Source organism: Tamandua tetradactyla, chromosome 12, assembly GCF_023851605.1.
Source record: "Tamandua tetradactyla isolate mTamTet1 chromosome 12, mTamTet1.pri, whole genome shotgun sequence".
NCBI lineage: Eukaryota > Metazoa > Chordata > Mammalia > Pilosa > Myrmecophagidae > Tamandua > Tamandua tetradactyla.
This window is the reverse complement of record NC_135338.1, coordinates 82,745,143-82,757,707: the sequence shown is the minus strand read 5'-3', so window position 1 is coordinate 82,757,707 and position 12,565 is coordinate 82,745,143. Positions and strand designations below refer to the sequence as shown.

General features: G+C 41.5%; 1 protein-coding gene across 1 annotated transcript in view; it reads right to left on the bottom strand.

The window, feature by feature from the left end:
* The window catches only part of TARS3 (threonyl-tRNA synthetase 3), an 81,802-nt gene extending 71,293 nt beyond the window's left edge, over nt 1-10,509 (bottom strand). Inside the window, exons 1-4 of the mRNA XM_077124013.1 lie at nt 10,059-10,509; nt 8,812-8,877; nt 7,878-8,074; nt 2,411-2,534 (exon numbers count right to left, since the gene is read on the bottom strand). Of these exons, the coding sequence (XP_076980128.1) occupies nt 2,411-2,534; nt 7,878-8,074; nt 8,812-8,877; nt 10,059-10,382 (711 nt within the window). The 5' untranslated portion in view covers nt 10,383-10,509. The remainder of the gene's footprint in view (nt 1-2,410; nt 2,535-7,877; nt 8,075-8,811; nt 8,878-10,058) is intronic.
* Between the last annotated feature and the right edge of the window lie 2,056 nt (nt 10,510-12,565).

Genomic DNA, 12,565 nt, shown 5'->3' with positions numbered 1-12,565 from the left:
CAGGGATGAGTCTGCCCCTGGCATCATGGGATCAACAACATCTTTCTGACCAAAAGGGGAAAAAGAAGTGTAATAAAATTAGGTATCAGTGGCCAAGAGAGATCAAATGAAGTCAAGAGGCTATTCTAGAGGCTACTCTTATGCAAGCTTCAGTTATATAGTGCTAATTGTCACGGTTTGCTAAATCCCAACCAGCATCACTCCTGTTGACAGCCTCTCCAAGATTATCAATTAATTTCATCCTCCTGTTGTTTAGTGTGGACACCCCTTCTCAACATGAAAAAAGTCAGAAGGGACATTGCTCAAAGAGCCCTATAGATTGGGAGAAGGATTAAAGGAGGAGGAGGAGAAGATATAACAAAGAAAATGAACTTTAACAAACGAGTATGGCTGCTGACTCTATTAACATTCCTTCTAGCCTCCAGTGTTTGGAGCAACTAGAAGGAAAAATCTGAGATGGTAGAATAGTAGCCCATGACAAACTCTGGGATGTGTTCTGTAACTACTTGTTGAAGTGTACTTTGAAAATTATTGCTTTTCTCTTTCTTTTAATGGAAGCACTTGTTCAGGAGATAAATTTTTAGTAAAGCAAAGAATCCTGTTACAAAACCATTAATTTATCATTTTGTAAATATGAGTGTTCTCGATTTGCTTCTGTATAGGGTTCCTTTTCTCATGGACATGCACTAAATATTCCTAAATTCATTTATTTTCATATTAATGGGAAAATAAAATCCAAGAACAAAAATTGTTATTAAAGTACACTAAAAGAAGCTTCAAGATCTTGGAAAAGTGATTTAACCATTCTAAGCTGGAGTTGCTTCATGTGTAAAATGGGAAATAAAACAGTACCTGTGTAATAGGATTGATGACGACTCCATGTGATAATGCATATAAAGGGTTGGGAACACGGCCTGGCACTCAATAACTGTTTATTACTGTTTATTACTATCATTATTTTTTCTACCATGCAATGCCAAGTACTGTGTGGTATCATAATTGGTGAAGTGGAATGCAGGTCTTAGTAGGTCAGACACTCTAACGAGATGCCACATGATAACAGAAGTTTTCATTTTCACGAGTTTAGTGAATGCAAGGAGGAAATGAAGTCCAAAGATGCTGACACCTCCATGGAACAGTAAACTTGGTCCCCCTCCGATCCCTGCCATCACAATTACTGACAGACTGAAAAAGCCCAGCAGCAGCCTGTTCAAGAGAAGCCACAGAAATGACTCCTGTGAACAAGCCTAGAGCCAGCCAGGGTGAGAAGTGTGAGGAGAGCTGACAGCCAAGATAAAGGCAAGATTTCGACCCTCGGGAGAGGAGTAAGATGAACTTCATTCACAGTCACCGTTGCATCTCAACTTCATTTTTCTTATTTGTTCACGCTCTGAAATTAACTAGTTGTTTGTTTTCCTGCTTACTATCTCCTCCCATGACATAAGCTTTTAAGCAGGGGCCTGGCCTGTTTTGTCCACTGCAGCACCAAGGGTGTCAGCTCGTGCATCCCGCACCTTAGATATTTTTCCGTTGACTGAGTGAATAAATCTTAAAAGTCCATCTAAGTTTTGGATAAAGTTAGATGACAGCTGTTAAGGACTAATGAGGAAAAACTAATTATACATATAAGCTATTTATTTCCTTTAAAAACTGCTCTTTCTGAATCACTTTTTTGGGGGGTGCATGGTCTGGGAATCAAACCCATGTCTCCTGCATGAAAAGTGGGCATTCTAACCACTGAACTACTCATGCACCCTGAATCACTTTTAAATGTAGTTTTATTAATATTGTTTTGTTTAGCTGTTTAATGGCTATAGTTAGCATATCTTAAACAGAAAAGTAATTTTAATATGGTTCTTGCAGTCTGGATCATAGATCAAGAAACTTAGCATTAGATTCACAATTAATGTAACCTAAGTAATCAGGGGTCAGGTTGTATGGGGATACTGGACCTCTTAAAGGGAAAGTGCAAAGCTAAGAGGACAATGTGTATCAGAGACTGACATGAAAATGAGGCATTTATTTTATAGACTATTAGTAAGTATTTAAAGGATAATAGAAGTTTTATAATTCTGTCCAATTTTCCTACATAGATTAAATTAGAAAGTAGATTCATTTTTAAGAACCTATAAAAATTTCAAATATAAATTGATTTAATAATCAAAGTATTCTAACTTAAGGAAACAACCATTTTAAGAAAAAATAAATACAGGCTATTTAAAAAGCCAGAATATACTTGTACATACACATTTGACAAACATTTGTTAAATATTTATTAAACATCAACATCCAAATATTAAATCATAGAAGGCCATAAAACTCATTCTTGACTTCAATATGTGGCTTGTTACATAATAGAGTTTAAAACATAAATACCCCAAAATTGGCTGGTTGGTTTTTAAATACTTACCGCTTGAGCTTCCTCATTATCAAACATAAGCAGGTCTAGAGTGGAATCCCCTTCCAATGGACGGTCCAAGTCCCATAATTCACCATTCACTTTGGCTATTACTGCACTTTCAGCCTGTTCTTTACTAGTAAGAAAAAAGTCACTTGGGAGTTAAACTTACCACGTGCTACAGCAGTTCATTAACAGAAAAGATTAAAATAATTTCCAGGGTTTTCTTACGTGGATAAAAAATACACATGTAAACTAATGACAGATACTTTTTATTTTGGTAACATTTTAAGTACAAAACTAACATGTAAGTTGACTGTGGAAAACTTGGAAAAAGGATAAATCTCAAGGAATAAAATAAAACTATATATAAATCCTGCAGCCCAGAGATAGCCACTCCTAACATTCTGGTACATGTCTTCCAGTCTTTTTCTTGCATGCCCCCACTTCCCACCCACACACCTTTTTTAAAAAATGTAACTGCCAAAGTAATCTAGTCTTATAGCCTGTTTTCACTGCTGGGCCATCAGTGAAACGGCACACGTTCCGGCAAAGAGAAAGATCACATTTATTTACAAAGCCTCCACTCCTGCACACGTGGGTCATCTTTGCTCTCACCCTGTACACAGCAGAGACATAGGTGCACAGGCACTGTGTCCGCTGTCACTGTTTTCTGACAAGTTATCCGAAGAGGAAGTACTAAGTCAAGGAGCACGCATTTGTTATTTTGTTGCTGTTAGCAATTACAAACAATGCTGCAATGAACATCATTTAAATGAGACTATTTTCACATGGAACTGATTAGAAGCCAAAGGACCCATAGTTCACTACTTAAATGTTTGAGAGAACTGCACTGCCCAATGACAATTACAAATACCTGTGACTACTGATGCCTAAAGGAACCCTCAGCCCTCAAATATAAAGATCTCTGATTACATGTTCTCTGAGTGTACCACATCCTTGCACCCTGAATGATTTAAAATATTTTTTATCAATTTGATGGTGAAAACTATTATTTTAATTTGACTTCTCTGATTATTAATTTTATTTTACTAGCCAGTTTTATTTTTAAGAACTGTCCATGTTCTCCACTTGTTTTACATTGATATATTTTGTATATCTTTTTCTTTCTTTTTGTGTCTTTTCAATAACATTATCATTGTTTGAAATGAATAGAAGATAACGTGGAAACCACAGAAAGCACACAGGAAAAAAAAGTCACCTACAATCCCATCACTCAGAGATTAATGTTAAAAATTTTCTGTGCCTTTCATACTTTTTAATACATATATGAGCATATAAAATTTAATGATATCATTTTGTACATCATTTTGTAACCTACTTTTTTGGGGGGTGGGGGGGTAACAGTACATGGGCAGGAATCAAAGTAACCTACTTTTTAAACCTAAGTATATATAACAACATTTTCCCTAACAGTAGACAGACTTATAAAATAAGCAACTCAATAATTTGAGAAGAATCAAGACTTGTTGAATGAATCCACTACTGCTGGGTTGTTTCTTTATTTTGTTGCTGTTGTCAGTTACAAACAATGCTGCAATGAACATATTTTAAATGAGATTATTTTCACATGGAACTGATTAGAAGCCAAAGGACCAGTAGTTCACTACTTAAATGCTTGAGAGAGCTGCACTGCCCAATGACAATTACAAATACCTGTGACTGTTGATGCCTAAAGGAACCCTCAGCTATCAAGCATGAACCAGCAAGAACTAGGCTGTGCAAGTTGTACTGCTCCAAAGGACCAACTCTCCCAGAGGTGGTAAACGAGGGTGATGGACAATTTCGAACCTATCAAAGAGCAAAATCTGGGCCCATGGAGAACTGGGGACAAGAGCATGGCTCCTGGGGAATAAAGGGTGCCAGACCGACTGACTCAAACACTAACCACTGCCAGGCTGTGGGCCTCACCATCACCGCCAGCAGGATTTGATGACTTCTGTATACCACTGTCTGTTGCATTTCTAGTTCTTCTCTTTTCCAAAGAGACACTGTAAACTGTGATTGTCTCGTGTTTATTCCAATATAGTGTAAATGTATTGGGTGAGCAGATAACTTATCTGTTAAGTTTATTTGTTGCTGGGTTTCAAGGAGCCAGCCCAGTGGGGGCATTGTGCACGTCACTCAGAAATCATAGGCTTTGAGCAGATGGTACCTGGAGCCGTCTCACCTGGAGAGGAGGTGAGTGGGTCAGATGATGAAAGAAAGATGCGTACAGGTTTCTGGAGACTGTGGTCGACTGTCCATTGTCCCCCAAACCATTCTTTTCTTTCAGGGTTTTTATTTAGTTGGGCACACAGCTGGCCAGCAGGCGCTACATTTCCATTCTCTTTTACAGTTAACGGTGACTAAATGTGAGCTAATAAGGACGTAAGGGGAACTGAAGTGGGCCACTCTGTAATCTTGGCATTAAAATACTGAGTGTCAGTATTCTTCAGCCTCTCGCCCCGCTGCCTGCCAGCAAGTACATGCACAAGACCAGCTTCTACCACTCGATGTGAACAAACCCTACTAGCGGATGGTACATCAACATGGAAAAAGGAACCTGGGTCCAAATAATTTCATAGAGCAGGGATGCCCACCAGCCTGGTCACCTCTAGTCTGTCAGGTGAGAGAATGTGACGTCTTCCTTATTTAAGTCTATATTTGGGGGTCTCTATTAACAACAGTTTAGCCTAACTTACTGGTTCTTAAATTTCAGCTTGATCAGAAACCCAGGCTTGCAAAGGCATAGATTTGCTGAGCCCCACCTCCAGAGTTTCTGATTCAGGAAGTTTGGAGTAGAGCCCAAGAACGGTCTTTTCTAACTAGTTCCCAGCTGATGCCAATGCAGGTCCAGGGACCACACCTGAAGAACAACTGGCTTTCACACTATCAGTTTGAGTTACTTTCCTGAGCTACTATGAATTGTCCTATGCCCATTTTCTCTGTTGGGGAATTTTCTTAGGATAAATGGCTACATGTAAAATTACTGGGTCCAGGGTTTAGGGATTGCACACTTTTAAGGCTTTAAAACCATCCAAAAAGACTGCACCTATTCATCCTCCCACCAGCAGTGCCATTTTCCCATCACTGTACCAATATTAGGTATTCCTCATAAATTTTTGACAAATCAATAGATGAACAATTATTTTAATTTGCATTTCTAAAATTTGTCTTCTAAAGGAATTTTCACGTTTTTCTCCCATTACTTAAAAAAACTGATAGTAACCATTTGTTTAACACATAGTGCATTCTTTTTACATGTGTCATTTACCTTATTATGGCATTTAACAGGGGAACCATTTATCCTGAGTATATATTAGGGTACTTTGAATCTGTCCTTCTTTTCCTTAATGGTTTGTTTCTACCTTATGTATTATGTTTACAAAGGCCCATCCTCCCCAAGATCAGAAACAATGGTGTATACAATCAATTTCAGTTAACCAAGGGAATGGGTAATATAATAGAATAAAGCTATTTTTTGTTCACTTTATTTTATATCTAACCACTAGAAACCAAGTTTCTCAGTAGATGCTGTTCTCTAATTCTTTTTTTTGTCTTTTTTTTTAAGAGTTTTCCTCGTTTAACTTCTTCTTTCCTAGCTGCCTGAATCGAATTTTTAGTCTATTTTTATCCTTTCATATCAAATAATGAAAGCCTTCAACAGCACAAAGTTGCTTCTGATTGCCACTTTGAATATGTTCCATAGATATTTATATGTACTCTCCTCATTGTAAGCATTTCCTAAGAATTTTACTCTTCCTCGAGTTATTTAAAGGAGTTCTTTGTTTTAATTTCCAACCTTTGCTGTTGCTTAATCTGATCACCGAGCTCATAACTGATTTGCTTTAGTCACAGAATGTGAACTGTACGTTTTCTATGTTTTATCGAGATTCTAGAGAGTCTAAAAGATGACCACAGGTTCTAGGGGAGAAGGCACTATAGAGCACAGAAATCTGTGAGTAGCCACAAAGCCCACCTTACAGTGTCGCTATTGAGATAGAGTCCACTGCTCCTGGGTTCCTGTAATTTTCCCTTTCTATTTTCTTTTTTGTTGTTGTTGTTGCCCCCTTCCCCAGTTCCTCCTGTCCAGAGCAATCATTTTCTCCTTCTATTTCTGACAGATACTATGTTATTCAACATATAAAGGCTTTGGACAAATAATCATTGTGGATTATACTGTTCATCAATTTTAAAAATAAGCCTTACTATCCCATGTAATGATTTCTGTCCTGAATTCTGCAGTCCAATATTAATATTATGACCATTGCTTTCTTCTGATGTGATTTGCTTGATATAACTTTGCCAATCCTTTGGTTTGGGATAAATTTAGTTTTTAGACACGACTACACACCCTAGTTCATTAAACTTGAGGGCAGAATTTTTAAACTGCAACCTGTGGAAATGCATCTTATTAAGCGTACAATCAGAAATATGTTCTATTATAAAATAACTTTCATTTCCCATGTTTGAACAGGTTTCTTCAGTGTAGGACTTCTCAGACTTCAATGTGCCAATATGCAACCTGACTCTCCATAAATTTATTTTTGCCTCAAAACTCACTTTACCCAAGCACCTCTAATTCATCTCTCCTAGAAAACATAGAAGCAGATTAGGAGATGCCTTTAGGGCATATCATATAATAAAATGACACAGAAATACAATCTTAACCATAGTTTTCAAAGGAAATCTGAGGATTTTTCAATTGTTGAAAAAATTTGCTTATTAAATAAGTTATTTACTTGGCAGCTTTGAGCTATGGTTTCCATATACTATATTTAATGCTAACATTAGTCAAAACTACATAATTTCATTAATGTACCTAATTTCTAGGAAGGTCAAGTACTTATTCCAGAACCAATAATAGCTCTAACATGTTCATCTTCAACCTATAATAAATAAGCATCTTTTTTACTTTTCTGGAAACATTTCATTTTCCAGAGTACTTTTCGCCTACTGTCTTTCATCTCATCTTTATTATCTCATTAGGTGAATGGGAAAAAGTGTTATTACTTCCATTGAAGATGTAAAGAAAACAGGCTGGGAAAGCTTTAGGGATGTGACCAAGTGGTGTGACAGAATGCCCACAGTTAGTCACTGGTGGAGCAGTGGCTCAGAGTTAAGTTCTCCAACCCCTATGTCCAACAAAAGAACTGTAAAAATTCATGGAAATGACTTGACTGGTTAATAAAGCTACTGTAATATGGCTTATCCAGGATTATAGATTTTTTTTCCTCTACTACGTACTTTAATTAGAACTTTAAAACTTGGACCTTTCAAAAAGGAAAAATTTGTGATCTGATATTCAATTTCTATTTAGATGGCCTCTCTAGAAGCCAGAAGAAAACAAATTAATTGCATTTAATTTATTCAACTGAATAAGAAAGGAGTATTTTAGCAGTCCCTAAAGCTAATTACTTAGTTAGCTTTGGTGCAATTACTTAATACTAAATATCTTCTCCAAACTATAGTTTACCTAATTTCAGCAGCCACTTGGTAAGGTGTTGTTTTCCAAACTTCCCCTTCAACTGTTTTTCCATCGGCCAACTTCACTGTGATCACATTGCTTGCATCCCCCCCTTTTTCATAAGCGCCAAGTAAAAGCTGATGATCTTTCTTCAATATTTCAAAAAGCTTCAATCTTTCTTTTATGAAATTTGGTTGCTTTTCCACCTGAAAATTATTAGACCACAATAATATTACCATACATAGCCCACTTCCTTCCAGCCACTCAGCCCTAAAATCAGTTCCCTCACTCTACCCTACCTCCACCTCCTTAGCATGTCCCAGGTCATTTCCATGGCTAATCTCTGTTATTCTAATTCTCACCTCCAGAAGACTGCTCTCCACTCATCTAATTCCTCCTAAATTCTAAGTGTCAGCTCTGAGCCCACATGTTCCAACTACATCCCAATGGTGTTTCCCTTTTCCCCATGCTGACAGCACAAGTATGCAATCATACAATACCACACTTCGTTTACACGTTTCTTACTTTGTTCTCTAGTCGTTTCTCCTGAGTTTGTCTTACTTAACTACTCAACAGAATGATCCCTTTTAGGCCAGGTATTTGTCCTTTGTTCCTCCTGCAATGCTGATACTCAGAAAAATACTTTCTGGTTGTTTTAATGATTTACATAAAACAGGAAATTAGGCAGTTTCCTTAAAACAAAAGATTGTCTTTGCTATCTCAACCTAGACTAAGGAACTTAGTCTAGAGCTGTGCAACTACCTCAGCTCTAAGTTAAGACATCTAATATCTAAGTCTTGCAAAATTTAAAATATACCACCATGGCTCAAGTAGTAATGTACCTGTTAATTACATATTTATTAAAGATCCTAGGTAATTAACTATATAAGCATATTTTAAATTACAAGTAGTGTTTTATATTATTTTTGTAGCAGCTACTTGCCTCACTGTCAGGCCCACTTTCCTTCTTATTTTCAATGCTCTCTTCTTGGCTTTGAGGAGAAGGAAGCTAAAAGATAAAGGTAAATTATAAACGATCCATGCCAAGGACAAAGAAAGTAACACATCTAAAACCTGAGTTGGGTGGGGAGGGTTGAGGCAGGCAGCAAGCACCCCGTGTTTAGTCTCAAAACTGGGCTCTCCTGTCACATACACCCCTCAAAGGGCAAGTTGTTTCTACGCTTCAGTTCATCCTGTGCACACACCATCACTTTCTTGCTAAGCACATACTACAGACTTTTTCCTTTAAAGTTTTTCCCCTTGAGCTATATACTAATCTTGTCACTGGAAAATGATTGTGTACCCGCCATTAGAAACTTTAAAAGCACTCTTTCATGAAGATGTTGTGAGTGTACCGCAGTTACCCTGCCAAAGAACTAAACAATTCTCAGTCTGAGAAAGTCTTCTGAACTTAGGAAGTTTATTGTTCCAGGAAGATCATCTGTCTTTTAATGACCTGGAATGTTCCAACACTGTATCAAAGAATAATATCAAATATGTATATTCCTCTCGAGACACACCACTCAAACCAGCAAATGAAACAAAAACCCAAGCCACTTCCCCTAAATAGCTCAGAACCAGTCCTGAGTGGGAACGGGAGGGTTTAAACATGTAGCTGTTGGCCTCCCTGTCCGAGAAAAGATAATCCAAATTCCTGAATGAGGAATTTAAAATACTCCAGTATATTTTCGGACAAATGAAAATGCTCTTTCTGCCACCGTAGAAAACAGGTGACAGACAATTGAATGGAAAAGCTGAAAAATTAGACCATTAGGTCAATGTGGCGGTTAATAAGGCAATCTAGCTGTGACTACGGCACACCCCACTGGTTCACAAGGGGCACACCCTGCGGGCGGCGAGCAGGACAGGCTGGGCACACCTGCGCGCCTCTAGGTGGGACAGCGCAGGGCAGAGTCGGCGAACTCTGCAGGGCACCGGGCGGGACCGGTGAGGGCTGACACACGTGCAGAGACCTTGGGCGGGATAAGGCCGGGTGGGGTGGGCACACCACTTGGGCAGTGGATGGTGGGACAGGGCAGGGTTGGGACACTTGCAGTAAGCCTAAGGCACATCCTGCGGAGCACCGCGCAATCCCGCACCTATCCTTCCAGTGTCCTAATCTGCTGTCAGTGCACCATCTCGGCCCGCTAAAGAAGATTCCCCTCCGACAGTCGCCGCCGCCCGGGTTACCTGCGCGCCCGCGGCCGCCCACCGGGCCTCCTCGGGCATCGCAGCCGCCGCCCCCAGCGCCGCGCTCTCTGGCGTCGCCTGGCGGCTCAGCTCCTCCGCGAGGCACAGCCTCAAGTAATCCAGGCGCTGGCGCAGGTCGCGGTTCTCGGCCCGGAGCTGCGCCACCTCCCGCGGGAGGCACGGCCCCTCAGCCGGGCACCGCTCGGGCGCGCTCAGCTGCTCGTCCCTCAGGCGCTGCACCTCCGCCCACAGCCAGCGGATGTCCTTCTCCTGTCGCTCCAGGCGCGAGGCCACGACCTCCACGGCCAGGGTCTCGGCCGCCATGGCTCTCGCCGCTTTCAGACCCGGTCGTGCGCAGGGTGGCAGCGGCCGCGACAGTGGGGAGACGCGAAAAGAGGAGGGGGTGAGGAGCAGGTTGCAGCCGGGAATCAGCGCATCGCGCGGGCGGGGCGGCGAGGGTAGGGGCGGGCCTCGGCCCAGTGCGAAGGGCCGGTCAGCACGCGGGGCGGGGTGACGGGGGGGCGGGCCTCGACGCAGTGCGAGGGGCGTGGTCAGCACGCGGGGCGGGGTGACGGGGGGGCGGGTCTCGGCGCAGTGCGAAGGGCGTGGTCAGCACACGGGGCGGGGTGACGGGGGGCGGGCATCGACGCAGTGCGAGGGGCGTGGTCAGCACGCGGGGCGGGGTGACGGGGGGGCGGGTCTCGACGCAGTGCTAGGGGCGGAGTCAGCGTTAGAGGCGCGGCGGCGAGGAGAGGGGGTGGGCCTCAGCTGAGCGCGAAGGGCAGAGCCTGCGCGCGGGGTGGGGCGATGAGGACCGGGGGTAGGCCTCCGCTAAGTGCGAGGGTCAGATGCGCACTGTGCCGAGCGATCAGCGGGATAGGTGGAACCCGTCCGGTGCTTGGTCCTGCGTGGTGGGGGCGAAGGGGACTGAATGGGCAGTCGCAGCCTTCTAAGACGCGCTGGTATGCTGGGCTACTGGCGGTGTCGCCCTTGGTCGGTTGAAAGTTGTCCAAAGTTGGGAAGTCCAACATCCCCAGATGACTTCTCCCTTTCTCCTCGCGAGTTTTGGCGGACACCGATTTTTCGCCCGGACGACCTCGTGGTGATAGTTGGCCAGAGAGAGCCCGGAGGTTGCTTGGCCTCAGCACGCACAGAAAGATCTCTATGGAAAGTGAAATCTGACCTGCAGGAAATTGCTAGCTACTCAAGGACGAGGGCAAATGCCACCTGCGTCTTTGGGTGTCTCATAACTGCGAGCATGAACTTTCCTATAGTAGGAACACAACCACATTTTTTTATTAATGTTTTTAGGGATTAGGATGTGACAAACACGGTTCCAAACTCTTTCCAAATAGTAGCTCATGTAATGTAATCCTCACATCAAAAGATACTATTTATATCTTCATTTTATACCTGGGAAGCAGGACCAGAGAGGTTAAGTAAATTGATCAAGATTACACAGACAAGAGCGGTGCGATGGTGGTTCAGTGCCATGCCAGAGACCCAATTCGATTACGGAGCAAAAAAAAAAAAACAGTGAAAAGATTACACAGGCAGTGCATGACAGAGCTGGGATTCAAACCCAGACAATTCGATGCCAATCTCCAGACCACGGATCTTTTAACCTGGGTACGATTTAATTGAACATGTCATATGGTGTAATGCAGGGAACAGAAGCCATGGGAGTTCCAAGATGGAACCTTAGCTTGGATTGGTAGAGTTAGGAAAGGGAGCAAATGCTCTGCAAAATGTTAGAAAGAAAGCCATACCTGAAAGAAAATAAATGTTCAAACTGTCATGGAGAAGAAAATAATTTATTTCTGATCATGCAAGAATAGATGCAAAACCGAAATGTGGCCACTTGCGTGCCCAGCGACAGAATGCCGCAAATTTTTATACCCTAAACTTAATATGCAGGTCCCTTCCTGGTTCTCTGCTGAGTTCTCTTGGATACTCCAGAGGTTACAGCCTATCCAAGTAGTCTAATTCAAATTGCCTGCCGAAAGTTCCCGCTTCTGATTATACTTCACATGCCAGTGACCCTGGTCATTACTTATTTAGACTTGTCTTTACCCATGTAAGAATCTGGCCCTAATTCTAGGCTTATGTCAGAGGCCCTCTCATGTTAATAAGCTGTTATATCGTAAGTCCCATTAAGTCATAATTTAATACATACACTCTACATACTCATAGCACATGACAAAGTTATTAGGAAAACCGGACTACCACAACAAAGATATTACAGAATGTACACAATTTGACAGGGAAAGCCGGGGAGTAGTTTTCTTTAAGAAACAATTCTACCAGAAAAACATAAGAACAGAAATAATTTTAAATGTTCCAGACATTAGATGCATGACTGTGACTCCAAATTGCCATTTAGTATATGTTCTATTATAGGGTATATGTATCATATAACATTTCCCCATTGAATGTTAGCTGACATTCAAGACAGTCAAAGCCTCCCTATAATTCAATATTCCACTATTTTCTGGTGGTACCAAAAA